Source organism: Electrophorus electricus, chromosome 12 (assembly GCF_013358815.1).
Source record: "Electrophorus electricus isolate fEleEle1 chromosome 12, fEleEle1.pri, whole genome shotgun sequence".
NCBI lineage: Eukaryota > Metazoa > Chordata > Actinopteri > Gymnotiformes > Gymnotidae > Electrophorus > Electrophorus electricus.
In genome coordinates, this window is record NC_049546.1 from 12,116,345 (window position 1) to 12,143,097 (window position 26,753).

Below are 26,753 nucleotides of genomic sequence, written 5' to 3' on the forward strand. Positions count from 1 at the left end.
AGCTAGATCACGTGCGCCCCTCCAGCGCAGGCAGACGCTAGTGCAGAGCATGCAGACCCCAGTTCATTATTGATGCCGTGATCTTTTTCATCTGTGCCGCTGAGTCTCTGAGCTTTTTGTGTTCTCACCTATTATGAAAGTTATCACTCTGACTGGAAATGTCAGAGAAAGGGGCTGGTGGGAAGGGAATCAAATGCAGACATGCTGGCGAAAGCGGAGCCACACATTTTGTGCCGGCCTGTCCTCGTTCTTCCCATTCGTTTTCAGAGATCTCAGTGAAAACGATTGATGATCTAGACCTGCCAGGAGATGCTCCGGTCCAGCCCCAATTGGAGCAGACAGGTCGATTTGGAATAGCTGGTTTGGTTTTTAAGTAAGCATGCAGACGTCTTCCTCCTCCCCTGGTGAACTGAGAGATAGTGTCTTACAAATTTACTGATGAATCTATGGTCAAAACCAATGGTCTAACATGCACTGACATGGAGGTGAATGGGGAAGCTCCAGTGCCTGGATCAGGGGAGTTTGATCTAGTTTTGTTCTATTCTCTAATAACCAGTCAGTGTTGCTGGTTGTTGCTGTCTACCCAAGAGTGTTACAGACACATGTGAATTTTACTTAAGGGTAATTTATTTTACATGCAATGTCTTCCTTCATACCAGACATGTTGATGTCCTTGGACTGCACATTTCATTGGTTCCCTGTTCCAACACACATTATAAAACTGTTCATGAACTAAGTCTCGTATGACAGCACAAGGTCAACTCAAAAATGTGCAGTGCTTCCTGTCGCTAGGACTGGGACTGAGATGAACTGATATGGGCATTTTGACTGCGTGGCCTGCATAAAACTGTAAAAGACTAAAAAAATCATATATTCTTCTTAGTTTTTGGAATACATCAGCAAGGTATGGCAATATATGCCATTTTCATATGCCCAAGAGCGGTCAAGCTCTAAACCACTGGACTACATTTTCAGAAGAGAAACTTTCTAAACTGTTGTCTTCGTTCTGTTTTAAAGGCATCTCTTCCTTCTGTTTATAAGAAAGGAAATGCTGTGAAAATAAGCAAGCAGGCCCGTGAGCTGTGTGAAATCTCACTGGCAATTTGGCCTTGAGTTTGTTACACTCTGCTATTAGGGAGGTTGACATTCCTCACCTGCAGCAGTGTGCTGGGTCACCAGCTTTTTAGCTCTTTGCCCTTCTTAAGAGTCTTACCTTCATGTCGATCAGTTTGATATTACGCTAGCTCTGTCTTGCAGTGTCATAACGATAGAATTGTTTTTTGATAGAATTTTGGCGATAGGGCTTACATTTTGAAAGCCCATCAGGCCAAGGTCCACATTTTGAAAGCCCATCAGGGCCAAACTACCATGTCATGGTTGCCTACTGTGGTGGGTCTGCTTTGGTTTCAGTTTTGTTCCTGTCTCCACCCTGACATGCGTTATCCCCACCCTTCACTTATTTTGTGTTATCCCCTCATTACTTCATTCTGCTACACCCCCTTGTATTGCTATCTGCCTTGGTTTGGTATTGTTTGCATGTAATATTGTTACCTGTCTCAATGGTTTATTCTCCTGGTTTATTGCATTCATAATGTGTCTCTGTAATGTCTCTCTGACCTTGGACACTCTTGTTGACTTAGGTGTTCGGATTATGTTCAATAAAGATTTTGCACATTCTTGCTTGGATCCTGCCTCTTCCCATTCACCATTACTTAACACAGGGAGAGGGATGGAGAGGGAGAGGAAAGAATGGAGGTATGAGGCATGGCAGCCAGCCTGTATTTAGGGAAGGACCACAGCCCATGGAAAGTACTGTCCCACTGAAGTGTTCTCCAGGGTAGGGGAAGAGGAAGGATGACCTGAGAGGTTCAGCAGTGGGCCTGGATACTCCTGAGGAAGAGTGCATGATGTTACCTAATGAAATTGAAAGGTAGATTGGATATCCAATTATGGGCAACGTATGCATTCTTCAGTAACTGCAACATTGGGCCAGTGTGTTAGCTTACACTTCAGCAGCTAGGCCAGTGCCTGTCATTTAGTGAGGGTTGGGTACTGCCTGGAGGTTACTTTTAACTACTATTAATCCACCCTTGTAAGGTTCCTTCTTAATTAGGTGTTTTTCTGATCATGGACAAACTCTCTTCTGGTCACCTTTACAAAAGTGACAAAAAGGTGTTTTTTGCCTAATTTGGAAAGACATCAGCCATCTTTGTTACCGATTTAATTTATCTTTCACTGTATGATGAAGAGTGGCAAAAGTGCTAAAATTTTATTATGAAACACCACAATCCATTTAAACTGTTGGGGATTATCGATGGCTTTTGATGTGGGTTATTTGATGGTAAGTTGTTCTGAAGTTATATCCACAGAGATATTAAAGCAATAACACTATGCTTCCCATCTCATTCTCTGTAAAATTGAAAGATGGCAGAATATCTCTTGACTTGTCCTATGCTCGTACATTTCAATTTATATTTATAATTTCATTTTCAGTAATACACTGCTTGATCATTGAAATGGGACTTCAACCAAAAATACATTTTTTATTATTTATAACTCACTTGTAGTCAATTTACGACATGCACTGCATGTTAGCCAAGTGCACTCTTAAAATATGCATTATTTATAAGTAGCCAAGTTTGTTAATGAATAGATTTGTTCAGTGGTCTGTAATGCAGCTTGATTATTTCACCTTCTATGGCAGTATCTTAGTCATCTCAATGTTTTCATGACAGGAAGACATGCTAAAGAAATACTTTGTTCAATAGCTGATTTTTTGACATCTAAAGTGGTTTTTAGTGCTGTTTTCTTTTGTTTCAGCCTCTTACTGCATTACAATTTTCCTACGGCCTAAGATCCCTGAGAATAAAACTGACACTCAAATTCATATAACAAGGGGTGAGGGAGGGCATGGCTTGAGTCAATTAGCAAGAAGCTTTCTTTCATATTCCCAATAAAAAACAAACAAACAAATAAATAAATAAATAAATGTATAAAAAAATAAATGTAAATAAATAAAGTTTATATGACCAAATGGTTTAACCTACAAATTGTATGTTTTTAAAAGACCCGTGTAAAGGAGGTGATATGATTTTTGGCACAAGCAATCAACCAGTGCACAGTTCTGCTTCTGGCACCCAGCAGTGTCACAGCGTTTTGGGGAAAGTGTTATATGAATCCCAGCTCTGCTCCCAGCATGCTCTGTGGCCCCAGGGGTCTGCTGAAATAGATTTGTCTATTAGGTCCTAAAGAACATTGCTCAGTGCATTATTGATCATTTCAACGCTAACATTTAGAGTCTTTAAGTTGTGGAGTTGATGTAGTGCACTGAATCCCCTGGCAATTTAATGGAAATAAAACCCAATGAATTCAGTCAGGATGCCATTAAATGACTCTGCAAATTTAGAAAACACTTTATGGTCTGCACGAAAGCAAAGTGTTTTCTCCTCTACAATTTTGTAAAAACATAACCTCTTTTTTGTTCATTTTGCCAAATCTTCTGTGGCTCTGAATCCTCAGGTGACATGTTTTGTTGTCATGACTGAGTCGACATTTGTCTTGAGTTGATTTGAAAGAGGAACAGTCTGCACACAGGGGTGATTTTTATTGACTGAAGATGAGTAACAATTCACTCTTGCAGCCGCCCAGAGTTCGGAAGTGAACTGAACTTGGCCGTTAGACTGTAGCCTACGAGGGGTGCGATCTCCATGACAACCCTTATCTACCATATTTGACAGCCTGGTCTGTGCGCTCCATGTCCGTCTCATGGCAACTGCAGTCTTCCTGTCTCTCTTGTGCATTTCTTTTCTCTTTATTATGTAGCTGATGTTAAAGGTTTAAATTAAACAAGGCCTAGGTATCTGTGGACATACATATCTGACATTTTGTGATATGTGCATGGACATTTTATATATATATATATATATATATATATATATATATATATATATATATATATATATATATATATATATATATTGTGTGTGTGTGTGTTTCTTCATGTGTTTCTTCGTTGGAGAAACATACCTATATAATACCTATGTAACATATAGGTGCATTTTATAGGTGCACAATTACAGATGGTTCGGTTACAGATCTGTAGCTCATGCCACACTACCCATTTATCACACTGATCTACCCCATTTATCTCTGGTCAGATTTCTACCATATAATCACTGATGGCCCTTGGGTGACAGACCATTTGCATCATAGCAGTGACACTGACCACTGGCTTTTGCAAGCAGTCACAGCCTTTGCTATTAATGGTGGAGGAAGACTGTGGGTGAGGCTTTACCAGTGCCAGTACCTGGCTTGAATTTGTCACACACAGCAGTCCTTGGGTTGAGAGCACTCTGCCATCCCAGAAATATCCAGCCTGTGGTCCTGTGGTCAAACACTAACTGTGCAAAGGAGGAGATGAGCTATGCTGTCTGACTGGATCTGGATATTTATACATGTGAAAATGTCTGTCTATCAGCGAGTCTGTGTACTGTACTATTACTATATACTGATATACAGTAAGTAGATCTATGTGGTTTGTTGCTATGTGCGCATCCTGAGTATTAGAATAAAAAGAGTTGTGAGTGACAGATGAATAAGCTCACTGCAGAAGGGAACAATGGCTCTCTGCATATACAAAGAGATTAGCTGAAACAAACTGTCCCTCCACATCCAAATGTTGCCCAGCTACAAAGCATTAAAAGCGGAAGGGGTCAGTAAGTTGTTTATGTTGGCAGGTTCCTGCTGAGTGTAGTGAGGCCCTCCAGTCTTATTAATCGCCTCCAGAATGATGGGAGGGGGTGGGGAAAGGGGGCACAAGAGTATGGCAGGAAGAGGGAGGAAATGAAAATGTGCATTTGAAAGAGGATATTATCTGCTTCTGCCATGATTGATTTTCTCCTCCTCTGTCTTACTGCTCAGGGAGCCTCGCCACTGTCCTATTTGAATAAGAACAGTGTAATAAACAAACAAAATAGACTTAGCAAAGAAAACCAGGAAAATGCAGCTGTGCAGGGTTGATGTGGCAATCAGAAGTCGCTGGTACTCTCAAAACAGGCCTTGCAAAGGGGGTCTTCCCTTTCAAGGAAGCAAGCCCTGGGAATTTTTTCTTTCCCTTCTACTCTAAGGGCCCTCTTGTTTTGTAGCATGGAGTCCTGTCGGCCATGGAGCCGGGCTGGCTGGGGGAGAGAGCTTCATTTTGTCACCGGCTACTTATGCTGCTTGCCTGGCTCACTGTTAGCTCCCCCGCCTTGTAATTGACAGACCCCGGCAGTGGTGGTGTCTCCCGTTGCACCAGTGGCTTTTGCCAACAGTCACAGCCTTCACTTTTAATGGGGGAGGAAGTTTCAAAACATGCGACTTTACCAGTCTTTAGGCCCGCCTGTCATAGTACTAGCCAGTGTCGAGCGGCGAGCACCTTATAACTTACTTGACAGGAAGGGCACTGTGAATTATTTGATAGGGAATTAGATGCCTCTTTCTTTTATTTTGGCCCTCTGTAGAGTCTGCATATCTTGATCAATGTATATGATTTGAAAGATTACTGTTGCTGTTTGTCAAATAAATGAAAAACTTGTAGTATTAAAAGACCCTAAAAAACCTGTTTGGGCATAGTTTGGATTTACTCAGTATGAGTAGCGCTTGAAAGTGTAGTGAAAGAACCTATTATTGTCAGTGCAAAAGATGACTCTTACAGAATCTTCAATGATCATAACCAGTATATCAATATGCCACTTCCTGTATTATACAATCCCTATGGATTAAATAAATATTGAGTTAGTGTTAATTGTTCACACAACGTGAAGTGGAACCTGCACCATTGTGAGAATGTCTTATTTTGTTCACCAATTTATTTGAGAATTCACTGATCATTAGCCTGTAACTTGGTTTTTGATGTATCAAGCACTAAATATTTTCAGTTCTGAAACAGTTGGTCCAAATTAAGACACAATTGTTTACCCAATGGCTTGTCATGCTACAGACATATCTTTCCAGTACTTCAAGGAATTGTGAATTAAAATGACTGCTAGCCTCAACACATGATACTTGATATGTACATATAATACATAGAATGTATCTATGCCAGTGGTGGACCAGCAAAAGCACAAATCTGTGGACAACAAAAGCATGAGTTCCCATTACATGCAATATTCCATGCTGCACCCCCTGTCCCCACCCCAACAACACTCCTTATGCCTAAGTAGTTTATGATCACTGCCGTTCATTTGCATCCTCACATTCGAGGCAGGAAAGTCTTTATGTCCCCTCTCCTTTTTGAGGCTTAAAAGCAAACGCATTGGAGAACAACCCCTCCCCACAATTTTCCCTTGATTATAAAGCCTTCCATGATCTGTTATACTCACATTATGTGCTTGGATGTTACACGGATAATAAGACGAGATGGGTTGGAGAGGAGTACAGGTAAGTGCGTTCTTCACCGCCTGTGAAGCTCTAGATTTGTACCCTCTTATTTTTGTCTCTAGTTGCCTCTCAGTCCTCCCTCCTCTGTCGAAAACATGAATATATGCCACCTATGTCTGAAAATGATGTTTTCAGCAGTGAAATATATATATTAAAAAAACATTCAGTCGGAAGTAATATACTGTAATTTTTGTAGCATTGCTGAACATTTGCTTGTGAATGGACAAAGAGAATGTATTGTTATAGTAACCTCAGTGCTACTGTACATAAGTAGCTAACAAAAAACTGACAAATGTATGGAAGACAAATGGCCCCTGCTTTCATCCATACTTTAGGACAGTTGTCCAAAAAACAGTGTCTTTCAGTGCATCACCAGGAATGGTAAAAGACTATGGTCCAAGCGCTAGTGTAAAATGACCACAAGTATGCTCACGTGGGCATGCTCTACCAGGCTAGATGCTGTTCTTTTCCTTGAGTTTTCTTGAGTGTCATCTTTGGAAAACAAGGTGCGATGTAAGGGCAACAAATAAACATCTCAAGGTTATTTTGTTTGTTTGTTTTTTAATTAAATTCTGTAATTTCGAGAGTTGCATCGACAGTCCTGTCTAGAATGCTTTGCATAAAAGAACTATGGCAGCATTGGGATTACCCACAATTCACTGCTTCATAAACAAGTTCTTTGGACCTCCACTTTTACCTGATTTACCCTGGGGAATTTGACTGCTAATACATTGGCTTTGCTAGTTTCATGGTTCTGTGATTATTTATTGTAAAATCAACACACATGACTAGACAGTAATATTGTGAAAAAGTACTGCCATCATGCTGTAGAACTTCATAATATATAATTAGTTGATCACTGCCACCAAGTTAATCTCTGAAATCTGATATAGCTTGGAGCCTAATGATGCAAATGAGCCCTCTAGAAAGCCAATGTCTTCATGCTGAACAAAGACTGCCGTTCATCAAATTTGTTGACTGGCAGTCACGTAACCTAGCATGAGTAAACAAATTCTCTTGGAACAATGCAGAGTGATCTTTGACCAAGTCATTCTAAACATACTAAACTTGTAAAACAGCACAAAGCACATTTTCCTGTGCCATGTTGCATGGTCATACTTGTGCTGAAATCAATGTTTCTGAGAGTCCTGACAGCAAGCGCCAGCCCTTGTGTAGAGACTTTGCAAGCAAGTAGCAGCCAGCCAGCTACTGTAAATTTCACTGAGATCCATTTACAGTGCCTCAGAGTCTCTCACGAGAGACATATATATCCCGAATGCTGGTGTTACGCATCTGTGAGTGCTCTGCTCATGCGTTTGTTCAGATGCGAGACGGCAGCTCTTGAGCGCTCTGCAGTGAAGGCCTCACAAACAAACCAGTGAGGATTTGCGTTCTGTGTAAGGGTGGCAATGTCACTGCTACAGACATATGTTTCCAAACGTGCTATATACATAATGGATGGTTTGCGTAATACTGCCACAGCTGCGCGCATTAAAAATTTGCACACGGCGCCCACGTGCTTATTATACAGGCCACTCCGAATGTATGCCAATCAAGTTAAAATGGAGTGCCCGCCAAACAGATGCTGCAGTCCAATTGCCGGGTGCACGAGGTCTAAAGCAGCTGCTCTCTCTAAGACAGATAAACTCCAATTAGGACAATCTCTCGCGATTCCTGCCGCATACTGAAAGCTCAAAGAACCAAGTGGATGAATTGCGACGATGCCAGGCTGAAGGGGTGCGGGTGGGGGTGGGGGGGTGGGTGGGTGGGTGGGGGGACGGAACATCAGCTATCTTGGCTCGTCTCAGAGTGTGTGGCAAGAGGTTGGGGGGGTGCAAGGGAACACTGCATCGCTTCAGCAGACGTCAACATGTACACAAGCGGAAAAGCAAGCCTCTCAGCAGCAATATAAGTCTCGTCGCTACAGATATTGCCCGGAAAACAGATCATGTAATATTTATCAATCTCAAGGAGAGCACTGGCTCCCAGTAGCAGGAAACCTCAGAAGCCATTGCATGAAAATAATAATAATAATGACCTAAATAAATAAATAAATAAATAACATAAAAAGCAATTCTTCAGACGGCTAAGGTTACTGGTACATTGTCAAAGGATTTATGTTGCTGCAGTGTCAATATTGCAGTTAACTGAAAAGTCACTGACAATAAGGTAACGGGAGATGAAGCGAGCAATATAATAGACAGCTGTTATATGATCGAAAAGTTCTCCATCTAAATAGCATGCGTTATGATATGGAAAGAGGAATCTAGCACTAATGTGCAGGCAGCGTGGTTGAAGCAGGAGCCCGGAGTAAAAAAAAAAAAAAGACAATTTATTGCTGACAAGGAAACTGTTTTTAATAAACACTGATAATAGTAATTTACAGGTGGTGTACAAAAGATGACATCATTGCCTGGCAGCAGAATGGGAGAAGGTTGGGGAGGGTTGGGGAGGTGTAGTTGGTAGTGCTTCTGAGAGATAGCAGGATTGGATTTCTGCTCTGATACTGAAGTTCTAGCTGGCAGTCCGATGTCTGATCACAAACTTTCATCTTACTTGAGGCACCGTGCCATTCCTGGATTCCAGCATAGTCTGATGTTTATCGCCTTTCCCTGTACATTCAACCAGAAGCCATTACACTTCTTGTGACCAATCTTGATTGGACTTGTTAATGAATTTGTGCACATGTTAACCATGTGTTCCTTAGCATTTCCCTTAGCATTTTGCCTTCAGCATAGAGGTAGATTAATCATCATCTTTATTGTTTGTATTTATGTCTCTTGAGCCATTATCATGGGAGATCTCAACCATGATCCCAGAGAAGCCTTCCACTAATGGAAGCCACAGTTGTCTCAGGTTTACATTGCGTCTACATACTTTATAAATGACCCAGGCAGATTTGTGAACAAATAGGAAAGAGTACTTGTAATATCAGTGATTAAATGTTTTTACCTTGTATTACATCTTATGGTGTTGAATTGCCTTGATATTTCTGCTTTGATTTTCTATGTAGAAATTGGGCAGAACTACATTATTTTACATTTTGAAGGTGGAAGGTGGAATTACTGTATGTGAAATAGGTATTTGCTGACCAATATCCCTCTCTCAGATTTCTTTTCCAATAGCAATGGCATCACTAAGCTCCTAATATAAAATATGGTAGCAATGCTATCATTTGGAAAGCATAATCACTCTTTAGAAAGCAAATTAATGTAGCCAGGAGCATAACATAACACACATTGTACCCAGTCTTTGTTTATTCAGCTTTGTTGCCTAGTTATAATTTTGCAGTCCTTGCCTGATAGAATTAGCCTTTGACTACCATCACATTCAACCATGTAAATGTGGATCACTTGAAATTACATGGATACTCCAGCTGGCTTCTCTAAGCGATGCCAGCATGCTAAAGCCTGGTTACAGTTCCATTCCCTCCATGTCATCATCTTCATTTCTCAATAAATTTCTCAACCTCTGATAAATGAATTTATTAGAAAGACGTCAGTAAAGTGCAGGCTTCACATTTCAGGAGGGAACACGTTCAACTTGGCAGGCTCGGCCAGGCTCGCGTTCAAGCCACACCCACAAGGTCCTTGGCAGCTCTTTGCGTATTTGCAAGAGCATGGAATGAGTACAGGATGAGTGCAAGATGAGCACAGGATGAGAACAGCCAGCCCAGGTTTTCCCAATATGGCTCTTGCTGTCCTTGTGTGCTGAATCTTTAACACTGTTAATGGTGTCCCTCCTGAAATAAATGCTTCCTTAACATCCTGTGAATCTGAAGGGGTGGTGGATGGATGGGGTCCCATGCTTCCTGGATTTGGAGCCATATAACTTTTTCACCCAGAGTGAGATGCTTTAGACGGTTGGGAGATGGTGCATACTGATGTGTCTGTCGATACGGAACAGAAGTCGTCTCCAGCATCCCCAGCTCATCTCCATCATACTGAGCTTGTTCTGCCCCAGCTCCTTCATGGCTGGTCGATGTTGCACAAAACCTGAAACACATCTTCCTGCCAGACCGTTTTCCCTTTCCCCTATCATACATCTGTATTCCAAAACAGCTCCAAATGGCATGACCACTGTTTTTGACTTTTTGGAATAATTACACCACGCCAAGCTCCTTGATTTTAGCCAATGTGTATATGAAAAAAACAAAACCTGCCACACTTTTGAGGCATGAGTTAACTGGAATATTGATTCATTACAAGACATCAAAAGGAAGGCCATGGTCAACTGGGCACATGGGGAGCTTTGAAGAGACACTAGGTCAATCTCTGCTAGCAATAGCCAAATAGATTCTGTCCTGATCCTCTTGTTTGAAATGGCATCTTCACCATGGCAAGTGCAGACTGATTGTTAAGTACTGCAATCAGATGCTTTGATGTTAATCAGGGCTTTTCTTCCAACAGCCTACCCCCCCCCCCCCCCCTTCACTACCTCATCTTCAGGCAAGGGCATGCTGGGAATGTACAATGAAACTAACGATTTTTGCAAAGAAGGCACATGAAAATCTCCCTCCTTAAGAGCCACATATTATGCTGAGCAAGGGATTAAGAGACAGGTCATTTGAATGACCTCACTGCATTTTAAAAGGCTAATGTGGTAGAGTTTTCTCTAGGCACTCCTTACACTTGTAGAAACACTATAATGTTTCAAATATGATATCGTGTATCATGTATTGATTGTTATCAACAGATTACAAACATAGATCATTATTTCTATTATATTCATCTAATTGTTACTTGTATTCTGACAAAAACGTGTAGTATTATGGAAAATAACATACAAAAACATACAAACAAAAGTGCCAGTGCACATTATATACCTGACGCAATTAGCAATGGAGTGTTCCACTTCTTGTTCAGTTTGAACAGAAATGCTGGTATTTGAGTTACAGAATGAACCTAATGTTTTCTTTCTCTGGCAGTTTCACTGGGGCTTTCTTTTGCACCTCAAGCTCTCTGACATATTTCAGTAAAGCTTGCTTCACTTTCCATTTCCCTGTATCATGCTGTCAGGTCTCAACGATGGTGGAGACTCTGTTTATCTTTCCCTTAACTCTCATCAGCATTTGTCATCCTTTTCCACAGACCTTTGGCAGTTCCATTAAATCACCCCTCCAATGCTAACACACGCTGACAGTAAATTTTCCCGGTTCCTTGGTCTCCCCCATTAAGTTAACCTTCATTTGCATAATGAGGAAGTAAACATTTGAAATTGTCTCTGGAGGCCGAGTCGTGCTGTCGCGTTTCCTCACCCGTCTGCCTGCATGCAGGGGCTCATAACCATTTGATCTTTGATATCTCAGCCCACGCACTGATTCTGTTCCATCAATCCAGAGCAACAAAGCGACCCAGGATCTTAGAGTCACGTTGCTTGTCGTGCACCTCCTTCCCTCCCCCGCCCCCAACCGTCTCCCCAGCCGGTGCATTGCTCGAATCGGTATTTGAGTTTTACCTGTTCTCTGCATTCACATCATGAATAAATGTTTGTATTCCCTATGCACCAACAAAAGGCTTGTGTCCCACAGACTGCACTTCAAGAGTGCCATTGTGTGATGATACAAGTACAAGAGTTTGAAGGGGTTTCCTCACACACCAGTGCACTTGGGGACTTTGTATAGTTTTACATAGCATGTTGTCTGACCTGCAATGTATAAGGAATTTATTTTAGACAAAATGAGGCTCTGTTTTTACCCACTCCCTGGGACAGTAGCTTGTTTTAATCATCGAGAGAAGTGGTGTCCTTGCAACATCTGTGAGGGATCAAACAGGGGTCCCTTTTGTAAGGTCTGCTGTGCCAAAGTCACAACAGACACATCGAGCTCTTTAGAGGGGTTTTACCTGGGCCCAGGACACTTCCCCAGATGATTTCATCTCCAGCCATGGTACTGCAGAAGGATTGTTGTTTTCACGTGAGGAGGTGAGAAAACATGCTCACTCCAAGACAGCCAGCCAACGCTCACGCGTTGAGTGCGACTCACTGCACTGTCCACACGCCTGCTTCTCAACCATGAGTCAGATTGCTTCCGGCAATTCTCAGGAGGGCTGGTGTCCAGTGGCGTGCTTGACATTTCTGTTCTCTCACAGGATAAGAGGGCTCGTTGGCGGGAGCATCCCCATGCTGTGGCAGCTGCCGACATGCTCGTAAAATGATCGCTGATGAACCTGTGGCAATTGCTCACTGAATAATGCATGTGATCTAGGGTTTTGAGGGCAGCCTATTAGGGAAACCAAACGCTGAGGCGTTTGCACCAGCAAAATCACTTACAGTAACAAACTGCAATAATGCAGGGCACCATCTCTCCCTCACACCACCACATGCCAGCAATACATCATGGGTGCACTGAAGCCATGGGACTTTCTACGCATGCACAGAGGCGAATCAGACTGACACATAATGAAGAATATGGTTTAAAGGCCTGATTGTCTAAAACGCTCCATGATCATCACCGTTACAGGGCAGATGCTATCGCAAGGAGTGTTTTTGTTGCACGTGACAACCATTGCTATCAGCGCACGTGACTATGTGGTGTGGCATGCTGGATCGTGTGCATGTATCATGGGGCCTTCTCCTTCCAGCCTCAGGTTGTCATAAAGACGGAGGCTCCGTCTAGTGCCGGGGGAGACGTGCGGGGGACTGCTCTCGAATAGCCTGTCACTCTTCCGGATGGATGCTTATCGCTTCAGCAATGACCACACGTGGGAGCTGATAAGTGCTCCATATGGATGGCGCAAGAGCCATGGCCAACGTGGGCTCTAATGGTTGGCTTCCTATTACACTGGCCACTGGGGGACCTAGCAGCAAGAGATGTCATTTGATTAGCCTGGCAAAGGGCTAAATCGCCACTTCCATGTAGGCTCGGCTCAAAATTTCACTCTTCCGTGCCGGACTGAGTGACAGGACTCAGGGACAGGAAATGATGGGGCTGCATTACCTCCTCCAATGCCTGGGGTTCATCAAAAGCTGAATAGGGATTAAACATGATTGAGCATTGTTTTGCAATGGCATCTTTTCATATTCCAGCCATGCTTGATCAAATCTTGTTAATGTACACCATGTGACAATGCAGACCAGGTAACTATATGCTCTTTTAAAACATCCTTAAGACTCTTCAGACAATGTTTGTACACCAGATATCTCTATTTATTATTTTGCTTCATATGAAAGTATTTTTTTCTCACCCAGGCACTAATAATTTGCATCTTCATACTAGCACAGCATGGCATAACATAGGTCAGAGTTCTAATTTTTCCATGTACTTATATATTAAATGATTTTACATTACCCCAAACAGTGTTCACCATTAATATGTTGTACACAGCAAAATCCCCAGTGTTAACACTGTTATAGTGTCCATTTTTTTCCATCTGGACACATAAACACTGGAGTTATTAATTCAACACTGGGGTTTTTTGCTGTGTACTGTGTCACTATGTTCTTTAAATAGGCCAGCATTAATCGTTATTTTTTAATGAACTCGGATAGGCAGTATACGTTTTGCCAGCACATCCCTGCCACTGCAACCAGCTTTGACCTGTGAGTCAAACTTTGCAGCACCTCCTGGGTTTGTGCTGTTCCTCTGTGGAACACAAGTGGGCATGTGTTGCCTTGACTCCAGAAGGCCGGCTTCAGCAGGCTGACGCCGCACGCCTGTTGTTGCATGTTTGTTTTGATAGGTGTGATCAGCCTAGCAGAACGGTTCCTGTGTAGCTGCCGGGGGCCTGACCTGGCCTGTGGCGGCTCCCCCGTGTGTGTGTGCTGCTCCTGGCTCTCCGGAGGGGCCCGCTCCATTGACCGCAGCTTCCCTCGTGCCAGGGTGCCCTGGCCAGCCTCAGACAGTTTCGGACAGGATGCCAGACGGCAGCTTATGTCTCTTTCTCCTCTGTTTTTTCCTTCTTTTCTCTTTCAATGGGTCACAGACAACAGCCATAATTTGTGCCTTAACTACGCAGTTTGGCCACGAAACCATTTCAGAGCGTCAACTGGGTGCTTTTGAGCTGTACATGACAGCAGCATGCAGGTTACACGAGGAGCAGAGAGTGCTTGAGTATTTAGCACTGTTGTGAGAATCCTGGTGTTTTATTCAAAGAGCAAAACTATAAGATATACAAAAATATAAGAAATAAGAACTTTTACATCATACAGCATACACCTCAATATTGGTGCAATTAATGGCCCGTTGCCATATAGTTGCCATATATGATTAATGGCTGATATTGATGCTTCTGTAGTGCTCCACATAAAATCATGTGCAATGTGTCCATTCCCTCAATATAGAGCTCACATATTCCTATTGTCGTTTGGCAAGACTTATATGACATTTTCTAAGATTATATGAATAATGGGCCACATTAGGTTGCCTCATCTGTCAATAGCCATCTTGCCCCCCTGATGTATGAGCTAATTAAACTCATTATGGGCCAGTCTAGTTTAAGAGGTTCCCAGTAATGAAGCTTCAATTATATCTCTTCTTCACTGTAGTGGGGAGCATGCGAACACTACCATTCAACTTCACATTGTTGCGTTTCTTTCTTTACATTTTTTTAAAGACATAGTAGACAGATATAGAAACATGTTGGTGTCTCATAGGTAATTCGCCCAATACGTGGAACAGTCTCAAAACAGTGTTCTGGGACATAGAGAACTGGGTGAGTGTGACCCCCCCCACCCCAACGCCTCCACTCTGAATTCTCTCTCTCATGCCTCCAGGCCTGGTGCGCGTAAAGCCTGTTTGTGCCCCAATCTTGCACTGTGAAAGCACTCACAGTTAATGCTGTTGACTCGAGCAAGCACTGGCGGGGCCGGCGAATAAATTTCCATACATTTCAATCCATTCGCCCAACCCCTTAAAGCGCAAAAATATAATTACTGGGAGATTGCGCCTCTGTGTCTTTGTGCTTTGCTAATACACATAGTCACAAATCCAATGCACCATTGGATTTGCTGCTTCTTGGTTTATTTTCTCTCTTTATACTCTCTTCCACTAGCCCTATGGTGTCTTGTCACTCTGCTCTTGTTTGCTGAGTTCAGGCTTTTTTTTTCTCCATGCGGAAGCTACTAGATCAGTTGAGGAGCATTACGGCTAATGCATATTCAAACCAGCAGCTCATTATGAGCTCCGCTGCTGGCCTCATATGGTGCTCTCCAGACAGCTCTGTCACCAAGTCCGTGTTCTGCTGGCCATGTCAAGACAGTAACCCCTGGAGCAGGTGGCAATGACACTAGCCTGGAGAGTGTGACATGGACGCCCCGCCGAAGAGCCGAACGACGAGAGCCGGAGGACCTTGGCAATTCTGCTGCGCTTGTCACAACTGGCAGAGAGAAAACCTGGACTCTCTCCCAAGGGAAAAGAAACTCAGCTCTTGACACTCAAGGGCTTCCAGTCAGAAGCTGTCAGAAGCATAGCATGAAAAAACCCTAATGGTGCTTTTTTAAGGTGCACATTGTTATCCTGGTTTGCAAAGTTCTGATTGATTCTAACTGTAATATATCAAAAGACTCAAGTTGAGCAAATTGGACTGACGCTCTGATGATTTGAAGAGTAGCTTGTCATGGGATTTCAAAGATGCAAATTTGCAGGCTGATCTCAGTGTAATCATGCTGTGATCTTCTCATCATTATCAGGTCGACAGCATCCACATACCCCGTCATTGTGTCATGGCTGTGTTTATCATTATTAGCATCATCATCACTGGTATCATCATCATCATCATCATCATCATCACAATCACCATCAACATCATCATGAGTCATTTGCAATATAGCCATCAACACCCATAATTATCATCATTAACAATTATAAATTAGCTTTAATCAGTTTTCAGTTATTTAGCTGCCACCATCAATATTAACAGATCTTTTACAGCCTTGTTATTTTCAGCTGGATATTTCAACAAACATGCAAATACATATATGAATCTGGCACAGATTATTTTAGTTAAAGAAAATATCTGTGTTGTAAGTCTACAACAAATTTAGATTATGCAACCTTTTGATGCTCAGGTTTAAAAAATTAGTCTTATGTGAAACAAATCTAATTTCAGTTAAATGCAGATGCCCAACTATCTAACTGAACAATAAACCTAGTACTGGAACCAGAGTCTTGGAGGCCAGAAATTCTTCAAAGCTTATCCCTAGCTTTCAGGTGCTTGTAGATGATAATATATCTTAAATTATATCCAGGTAGTCTCTATGATTGAATAATAAGCCATTTGCCAAAGCAGTTTGATACCTTGAATAGCATGTGGATCCTCTCAGCTCTGGAGCAGCCAGGCTTGTGGAGGTGGGGAATTGTCTTTCTTTCACACTCATATTCCTGTGAGGATTTGCTATTATTCACTGCCTCTCAGGGAAGTGATTTTATTCAGCCAGAATGTTGTGAAAATGATGACACTTTCACATGTAATCCAAAGGACTATGCATTGCTCCTATCAAAGCCTTTAGTCATCAGTCTTTCCTGAAACTGCATACCACATCATTCTCAAACTAATGACAACCCCATTTGCATAAGATGGACCAGCCACAGACCCTGGGCAAATCCCTAGAGGTCTCTGGCTAGCTGCTGGATATATGACATGTTGATTAATGGTAGAACATACAATCTGTCATATTTGATCAGGTCCAGAAGCAGGGGATGCTAGAATGTGTGAATTAAAAAAAAAATCTAAATGTGCAGTTAAACTTAGTGGAGAAATGTACTTTATTGGGTTACACACTGTACTCTTTAAAAGTCCATTTCTCAAGGGAGCTAATTTAGGATACTTGAGCTTGTTCCCTGTGGGGCATCCCCTTTTGGTATCAGGTAGCGCCCTTTCATAAATATTTATAAATATTCAGAAAGGAAAAGTTCTATCTGGGAATTCTCTATACCTTAACCAAAAGAGTAATGGCATTTATGTTTCATTTCATCACCACGAACAAGGTCACACATACTAGCCCAGGGATTCTAAAACATAAAAATTTGTAACCCTTTTTTTTTTTTTTTTTTTTTGTATCCTGATAAAGTTTGAGCTACTTTGTTTCCCATATAGCATGTACCATAATGGCTTTCAGAATTTTTGAAGTTTTGCTTTTGTTTCTGTTATATTTGTATGCATCTTCATGCGGTAAGAATGTAAGAAGATATTTTCAAGGCTTGAAGTCTTTAATGGTATAGCATTGCATCCAGAAATACACAATATCTTTGAAGATAATGAGAGAACCCTAAGTTCTGATAATAATATATAACCACATACAACACAAGTACTTCAAGGACATCTAGGTGAGCTGTTCTCAGTAAGAGAGAGAAAGAGAGAGATAGAGCTTAATAGAGGTCCTGTGAAAATGTCATAATGTCCAACAGCAACAGGAGCCAATCTCATTTCATGGTCACAACTGTTGCCTAATATTAATTTTGATTTATCATGGCCTTATTAAGATAATATCTGCCCTTAGAAAGGTGATGAGCATTTTTCTAAGCCATGCTAATTTTAAGTGTTAGCTAAACTAATCTAGTCAGTTCATTAGCCAGCATTTGCTAGCGTCTCTGAAGTTCAATTACACATTTCGGGTAGTGGAAAACCATGGCGCACACAAGCCAGTGAGAGGTGGCAATGCTTTAATGAGCATGAAATGTGTGTTTTTGATGAGTTTTTATAGTTGTCTGATTGGTCATTTGCAGCACCATGTGAAAAACACCTGGCAGAGCTAATCCAACATTCTAGAGCCTATATTCAGGCAATCCTTATAGTCTACATTCTCTTGTGCATGCAATACAAAGATAACTAGGATTTATTTTTCCCAACACAGATTTATGTTTTACAATGCACATTCATTTCACAGAAGCAATCTTGATAATGGTTAAATAATATAGTCATGTCATATAATGAATTACCCAACGTTTGTCAGTGTCAGAAAAACAGGAATTGTTATATATGATTCTTTTCAGAGATCTTGCATTTATATCTCCTTGTATTGTCAAAAATAAAGCCTTATGCACCAAAACTGCAGAAATCCCAGTGATTATATTTCATTATAACTTACCATCCTTTGAATGGGAACTAGACATCAATTACTACTATTGTACATCAGATTCTGGCAGTCATATAAACTGACAAGACAAAAAACTGTACAGAATGTTGAAATATAAGGTAATGACTCCAGTATTACATAACTATTGTCCTACAGGTAGTGGCAGCACTCAAGCTGCTTTTAGATGGCACCAAAACTATTGCTGTATGTCTGATCCAGCCTGTAATTATTATTGTATAGGCAAGAAGTCATATTGGGGAAGTTTACGCCACTTTGGCTGTCATGTCCCAAAGCAACTGCAGCTAAGCTCTCTAATGCACCATCTGGCTTCTTCGTCCTGCACACTCGCACGCACACTCGCACACACACACACCACACACACACACACACACACACACACACACACACACACACACACACATACATACTCCCTCTCTCTCTCTCTCAGACACAAAGCTTTGTGACACACTACTTTTTATCTCCACAGGAATTTCAGATTTTCCATATCAGCTGGTCTAATGTTTGCTTATTTATTTATTTATTTATTTATTTATTTATTTATTTATTTATGTGAACTTAGTATTTATTTGCAATATCTCCCCCAATTTACTACATAGGTCTCTATGAATGTATCATTTCTATTGGGGTGGAGGGTACATACTTTGCTGATATTCTGAAGCATCTGCTTAGTATTGTCAGAAAAGAATGAGAAACCTTGTGGATGTCTGAATAACTGGAGCTTCATTTGCTGACAGAGGACAGGGACCCTGCTGTCCCTTTTTTCGCTGTGCAAACATAAAAGGCACATAGCACTGTTGCGGTTCAAACCTTAGTGGCAGAGATAGCATTAGGATTTGCATTGTAGTGTAGGGCCACATCAGGGTTTTCTAAAAGACGAAGAAGTACTTTTATTGATCCCCTTGAGGAAATTTTCTGTCTGCATTTAACCCATCTGAACTGAATTCTCACACACACCAGTTAGCACAGCACCAATTAGCACAATACACACTAGGGGTAGTGAGAGCACACACACATACCCACAGCATTGGGCACCGACGTACTGCAGCACCCAGGGAGTAATTGGGGCTTAGTTGGGGGGCCTTGCTCAAGGGCACTTCAACCAAGTCTATTGCTGGTTCAGGGAGCCAACCCTCCAGTCTTTCAGTCTCAACCCCAATTCTTTAACCTTTAGGCCATGGTTGCCCATACAGTTTGTATCATTCATATACTTCTAATAGTTTATATTTTAGGAATGTTTCAGGGGATTTGTATAATACTTTCACAAGTGTAAAAAGTGGTCTGAAAACAAGTAGGGCCATAATGGTCTGAAGCAAAACTTCAGTGGAACTCATGATCATAAATGTTATCTTATTTTGCATTTTTGCTGAAAGACATGCACTTCTTGATTATATTTTTTGTTTGTATTCTCAAAGTGTTACAATTGCTGTATGGAGAGGATGGCCATTGCTTTTCATGTGAAGCACTCCTCTCTATTCAACATGGAATGGAGACTAGTGTATTTGAAACATTTTGTTGTCTCCACATGACATCGTTGCACGTTTCAGTAATGTCAGTGTTGAATGGCACAGTTTGCAACTCCTGCAGATCTTGACGATGCACAGAATCATGCAATAAACATCACACAAAGACTCTGCGTTCACCTCGGGCAAGCTATCACACAAAATATTTTTTTCATGAGAACTTTTTATTTCATTCTGCACATTTTACCTCACCGTGCACACATCGTCTTACATCGCTTTTATATGTGGTAGCGTGTCTGAAATCAAATCAGGAGAAGTGAACCCACAGCTTATGGAAGAAGTAAGCATATCTGATGGTAGTAGTTATATGTGAAACTTCTTTGATAGCTCCTGGGCAGAGAAGTGAAGTCAGGGTAAGTTTCTTCAAAGCATTCAAAAATGACTCCTGACTGAATAATGGATCCAAAAAGGTTATGATTGTTGATAACAAATTAAAACCAATAGACATTTGCTAGTGATTTTTTTAGAGTTTTTCATCTGATTTCATCAGACAATTTTGTTAGCTTTTTGTTAACAAATGAAACCTTTTATGTCAGTTTCTCACATGGCTTACAGCTGCCAAATTATCTGCTGTAATTGAAGCAAAAAATCATCAGTGTGTGCTCAACAGGGCAGAGTGTTTTAACAGTAAAAAGAAAAAAATACTCATTCTGTGTTACAGTTTCTGCTTTTCTTTGTTCGATTTAACTTTATAGGAATTGATTACTTTTTGCTCGTGTGTGTGTGTGTGTGTGTGTGTGTGTGTGCCAGCCTCTGCAGAGCTTCGCAGTAGTCCAGGTGGGCAATTCACCTTCCGGCCACTGCCCCCTCCTCCTCCACCCCCGCATGCCTGCACCTGTGCCAGGCCCGCTCCCTACGCCCACGTCACCCTGCAGAGAAACACTATGCCCTTGCGCAGCCAGGCCAGCCAGGTGTCAGACGCTGATGATGGGCAGGCAGACCACACCCAGCTCCACAACAACTGGGGGCTCAACAGCAGCATCCCGCTGGAAACAAGGTTGGTCTGGAGAGCCCAGAGCATTGTTAACTTTCAGTGTCACTGTATAAAATCTCTCCTTTTAAATCATTGCACTTTAATAAGCAGTTTTCTGTTATTGAACCATTCATTTGTTTGGTTTTGTTGTACCTTCACTGTAGGCTATTTCTTTTTATGAGACCTGAATATTTGATTCCTAATGTCCCATATAAGTCAGATTGTTGTTGTAAAGCAATCCTTATGGGTGGCTTGCAGAATAATTGAAGGTTATGATAGGTAATATCTCCCACATGATAATAACAGTAGCGAAACCAGATTAGGACTGCAATATTACTTATCTAGTACATCCCATCTGGACTCCTTTTATTTGTGTGAACATCTGTGGTCTTGAAGAAAGACTTTGTCAAATTTGTAACTTCCATTTCAATTTTTATCTTTGTCAGCTTCACCAACTGCCAGATGTCCTTTGCAGCAAACAACATTTTAAACCATATTCTAAACAGCCACACTGTCAGTAAAGAGTGCACAAAATGAGATGCTCTCTCTTTCTCTTTCTTGTGTGCAGCATGTAGAAATTTGTCTCTGAGAAGATACAGCAAGACAAATATTCTGTTTGCATTTTTAATGAAGACTTGGTAACAGTTGAATTCATACATTAAATGACTTGGGATGAGATTGGCATCCAGCCAGTCATGAAGAAAGGTTTTAATAAGATATGAATCTATCTGTAATTAGATCCTCTGCTTTGGTCTGTGTGTGTGTGTGTGTGTGTGTGTGTGTGTGTGAGAGAGAGAGAGAGAGAGAGAGAGAGAGAGAGAGAGAGAGAGAGAAAAGGAGTGAGAAGAAGGAATAGATGCAGTGACTATTTAAATTAATGATTGGTTAAATATAAATATCTGAAAGGGTTGACAAGTAAAGGCTAATTGTGCAGCTTTTTATCTAACCAAACTCAGTGCCGCTATACATTGTGCTTGGTATTCCCACTGCAGTTAACAACAGTTAATTTTGTCACCACTCCTGCCCAGGATAGTCCCTCTTTAGAATTAATGTTTCTGTTCACCTTTTGGCTCAACATACAGTCTTGCTGTCTTGTGTCCCTGCTCTTCAAATGACCATTTTCAACTTAAATCTGAACAGTTCTTAATTCTGTTTTTATTTTCAGTGTCCTGGCCACATGTTTTGTTTGTTCAGTGAATGAGTGAGCCAGATAACACAAACACAAGCATGGTAGGAAAACTGATAATAGATAAGCAGTAAGGACGAACAATTCCCTTGAAGAGCTGAGGGAGGTTTGGAGGTGAAATTAGATGTACTCTCTCTCTTTCATGCCCTCTCTTTCTCTTTCACTCACTCTCTCTCACACCCTCTCTCCCTCTTTGCTTCATTGTCTGAATCACCTCACCTTCATTGACCACATAGTGCAGGGAGAGAAGAAAAAATAAAAACAAACAAAAAATGTACTTCCCAATTATTATAACTTGTTTTCAACAAATGCTTCTGAGCTTTGACTTCTTCTCTGTCATTATCATGGCTTTTGGACTGATTAATTAGTGCTTCCAGCCTGTTGGAAATAAATTGTCTGTGTGCTTACCAAGACACTTTGACATTGAACTGCTTTACAGAGACTGATCAAAGGTCTTTATTTTCCTCCTTTCTTCAGTTATCCTCTCCCATAAGGTATCTTCATTCAAGAGATGTTAGCCACCACTCTCTTGGCTGATGCCTGGACTGGCCACAACGTCCAACATTTCTGCTTAAACAATTGTTTTAACTTTTGAATATGATGTATCTGGACCTTGTCGGGACAAGAGTAAAATAATAATAATTAAAAAATATCATTATATAAATGTACTAGCTAAATCAATTGTTGAAATTACTTTTAAGGAGGGCCGATTTTTACCTGTGGCATTCCAGTGTCTTTAGGAGTGAAATGTAGTATGTAGAGCAGTAATGCATGTTGTTTGTGAGTAGGTGAAGAAGAGATGCAACTGGGCGACTGGGACACCTGAGCCCTGCAACTGTAGCTCATGCAGGGGTTTTAATTGAAGTCTGCGCCACTTTTCATCAGCTTCTGAGCGTTAAGAATAGCCCTTCAAAAAGGCAGACCTCCTGAAGTGAAGTAACACTCATTTTCTTGGGGAGTTCTCCAGGGAAATATGGTTTCCTATATGAGATTTCAGGTTGTTGGCTATAGCCTGTGGATATTGTCTTTGAAGATCAAGGAAATGTGAAAAATTATAAATAGAAAATTCTATTTAAAGAAGTAGAAGATGTTAATGGGGAGGGATAAAAAAAAAAAAAATGCAAATGGTGTCGTGGCCAACAGACGGACATGATTATCAAAAGCCCTCTCACTGACGGCCTCTTCTTAAAATGGCAGAGCCTTAGTTGTGTAGAGCTGCCTTTGTGATGTTTCCCTGATGGAGACTAAAGTAAGTATGAAAACTCACGTTTTGTTCCCTTCAGCACTCCCCCTTTTGCTGTAGTGTAAGACTAACCTTGTGTCAGAGCACTTCGCACCCACCAAGGTGGGGACTCTTCACAGCTGGCTGACCTCTAGATGTTTTCCTTTAAGAGAATACCCCCCTCCCCCAATGCCAAACACACACATACAGCCTCCCAAATAAACGGCACATGCCGAGGTTATTCTCACGGGCCAACAAAACAGTGTTAATATTGCACGAGGTGCACAAACTTCCCATCTGGAAGGCTTCCCAGCTGTTAGATCCTGTGCCGTTGCCTCCCGAGTGAATTAAGGCCCTTTCTGCATTCTTCATGCCGATACGGAGATAGCTAGCTGCTGACTTGTGTCAATTACTCTTCTCACTGCTTTTACAGGGAGGATTTTCAGGACAATCTCTTTAAGCATTAAAGCTCACATTATGAAATCAGAGGTGTAAAATCTCACTGAAGGAGCTTCAGTTTGGCGGAGCGTGCTACAGTTTGTTTTCTGTCCCGTGGTCTCTGAGGCATATTTTATCTATGGATGTTAAATTTTGCCCATAAAAAAATATCTCACATTTTGTTTTAGCAAGAAGTCTGGCAGCATGAAGCACTGGTATATTTTGACATACATTTAATTGTGCTCAACACACAAATCATAGCATGCCTTTAAGGGTGAGGCCCACTGCGCCCATAAAACAGCTTGGCTAAATCAGTGCAGTTATCAGCATCACTGCCTGGATAAGCAGCGACAGAATTTCCATGCTACACCACTAGGCTAACATGCGGCGGGTGCTGACATTTGCCATGCGTGCGGCATTTAGCCATATAATTGAAAATCCTGCCCTCTGCCCTCTATTGCTGCTGTGCTTCATAAACAAAAAGCTCCCTTCTGTCATCTCCACAGGCACTTCCTGTTCAAGCCCGGCTCAGGATCTACGGCCCTGCTGGGCGCAGCCAGCCAGAACTACCCACTCACCTCCAACACGGTGTACTCTCCACCGCCACGACCCCTCCCCCGCGGCAACTTCTCCCGGCCCATGTTCACCTTCAACAAGCCACACAAGTGCTGCAACTGGAAATGCACAGCGCTGAGCGCCACCGCCATCACCGTCACGCTGGCCTTGCTGCTTACCTACGTCATCGGTAGGCCTCTGCTCCTCACCTCTCCCTCCTTAAACCACTCAACCCACTCCTCTCTCGCTTTGCAAGCTGTCTTCTTTTCTTTCTCCTTTTGTTGTTGTTTTTTTCATTACAGGTTCTTTGGCACAGTGTGGTTTAAGGGTGAATTTAACGAAACACAGGCAAAACATGAAAATCCCAGGCTAGAACAATCATATTCTGTTAAAGCAGGACAGCAGCTGACTGGGGAGTTAGTGAGAGGTATGAAATTTGAACTTGTCGTTAATTGGTTTTTGGTACTCTTCCCGGGGGGTGGGGTGGGGTGGATGAAATCCTCCTGCCTCTTTGTTGTCGGATGCCATGGCTACAGCACCACTTCCACTTGCACCATTTATTCTGCAGTGCACATTGCATCTGAGCTCCATGTACAGGACCATTCCAGACCATTCTTGGTAGCAAGCCTGAGTACCCGCATAGATTATCGATGAGGAAATATATGTTGTTAGTCTGCTCGTGTGCACCTGTCATTTGCAGGAACTGTCTGCCCCCCACGCATCTGGCTTGAGTGGCTTGATTGGATGTGCTCTGGCGGCAGTGTGAAAGCCATTTAGCAGCCTGACACTCCCAGAACAAGAGGCATTATGCGCTGGTCATTATTCGAATCCACTCCCTCCCCCAGACCACTGGAGAGGTTAACGAAGATGTCAATGCGGCATGTCAGAGAGGTCGGCGTGAGCACAGAGCATTAGCCCGATACTGCCTGTGTGTCACCTGTGGCCGTCCACACCAGGAACGTCCCTCACTGTGCCGTGGCTTGTGTAGACAATTGTTTCCTACAGCACACCATTTGCATTCTTCTCAGAGGTGGATGTTGGAGAGTAATGACACTGCAACTCTGCAAAGCAAGGTCTACGTGCCACAGCCCCATCTGCCTCACTCTGTGTATCTGCTCCTCACATGCTGTCTCATTCCTCAGAACCCCTTCCCCCAATGCCTCTCTCCACCTGCTCCATACATACCCACATCCCAGTCTGTGGTTTATTTGTAGACTTGTAGCTTCGGATGATGCACCCAAACCCATGCAGCACCCTTACTGAAAATCTTCCCCACAGCCAGTGAGGAATTCATGGATGACAAATCGAAGGCTTGTGAGGGTGGGAGCAGTGCTAGCATGTAGCTCCCATGTGTTAATCTACAATGAAGAAGGGCCACAGCATCTTCTGAACAAACTAAATAATGAATCTGATATCCACAATCATTAAAATAAATCATATATGGTATATATGGTGCAGGCATGCCAATCAAACTTGTTTTACCACAAACAGGGCTATATACCTCACGTCGAGGCTGGATATGGGGGAAAAGCGTTTCTTTGTCACAACTTGGCATAATCGCTGCTTTGATTCTTATTTGCCAAATGGCTCTGGGGACATTCCGACAAGGGCCCAGTGCCCATGACAGAAGATGGTGACACCAAACAAGGTTTATCACAAAGCAAGTGGAAGCTGTTTGACATTGCCCAGTGTCTGGGAATCCCTAGGAAATCATGTTTTCTCATAGGGTTTCGTGAGGGTTTGTTGACTTTTTTTTCTAATACATTACTTTTGAATGTATGGCAAAAAGCTTTCATGGATTTCTGTTGTTAATGTAAGGGTTGGCAGCAGGCCGAGGCCCCTTCCGGCCACCAGAGAGAGGCCTCAAGTCAACCACACCACTAATCAGGCTTAGCACCCAACAGCTGGGCTAGACTTTATATAAGCCCAGTGAACCAGTCATTCAGTGCTGGGTCTTTGCCAAAGTTCTGAGTCAAACTCCTAGCCGGTAACTTAAGGTATTGAGGTCTGTGAGCTCTCGTGCTACACCTCACTTCTGTACTGTGAGGGTGTCCGTGTTTTTACACGTCCGCTCTCCTCTCCAGTTTTCCTCCTGATGCTACACCTTACTTCTGTACTGCAAGGGTGTCCGTGTTTTCACACGTCCCCTCCTCTCTCCAGTTTTCCCTCTCGAGTCTGTCTCTCTCCGGAGGCTTCCCTTAGCCATTCAGGTTCCTCCCCATTTTCTGGTTTTGTTTGGGACGTTTGAGTTTTCCCCAGTGCATTGGGGTTGCCATTTCTTCCTCTGGCATCCTTTGTTCTCCTTTTTTGCCACGCTCGGTTCGGGACACGGGCCTGTGTTGCAATGTGGTTGCTCACCCAGTAGGCTGTTTGCATCATCACCCAGCTGACCTGGGTTTGAGACCA

At 42.2% G+C, this 26,753-nt stretch overlaps 1 protein-coding gene across 2 annotated transcripts in view; it reads left to right on the forward strand.

Annotated features, from left to right (window-relative positions):
• The window catches only part of LOC113574197 (teneurin-1-like), a 138,287-nt gene that overhangs the window by 30,675 nt on the left and 80,859 nt on the right, over positions 1-26,753 (forward strand). For both annotated transcript variants that reach the window (XM_027004950.2, XM_035532295.1), the window contains exons 4-5: positions 20,724-20,970; positions 24,299-24,537. In XM_027004950.2, coding sequence (XP_026860751.2) covers positions 20,724-20,970; positions 24,299-24,537 — 486 coding nt within the window. The remainder of the gene's footprint in view (positions 1-20,723; positions 20,971-24,298; positions 24,538-26,753) is intronic.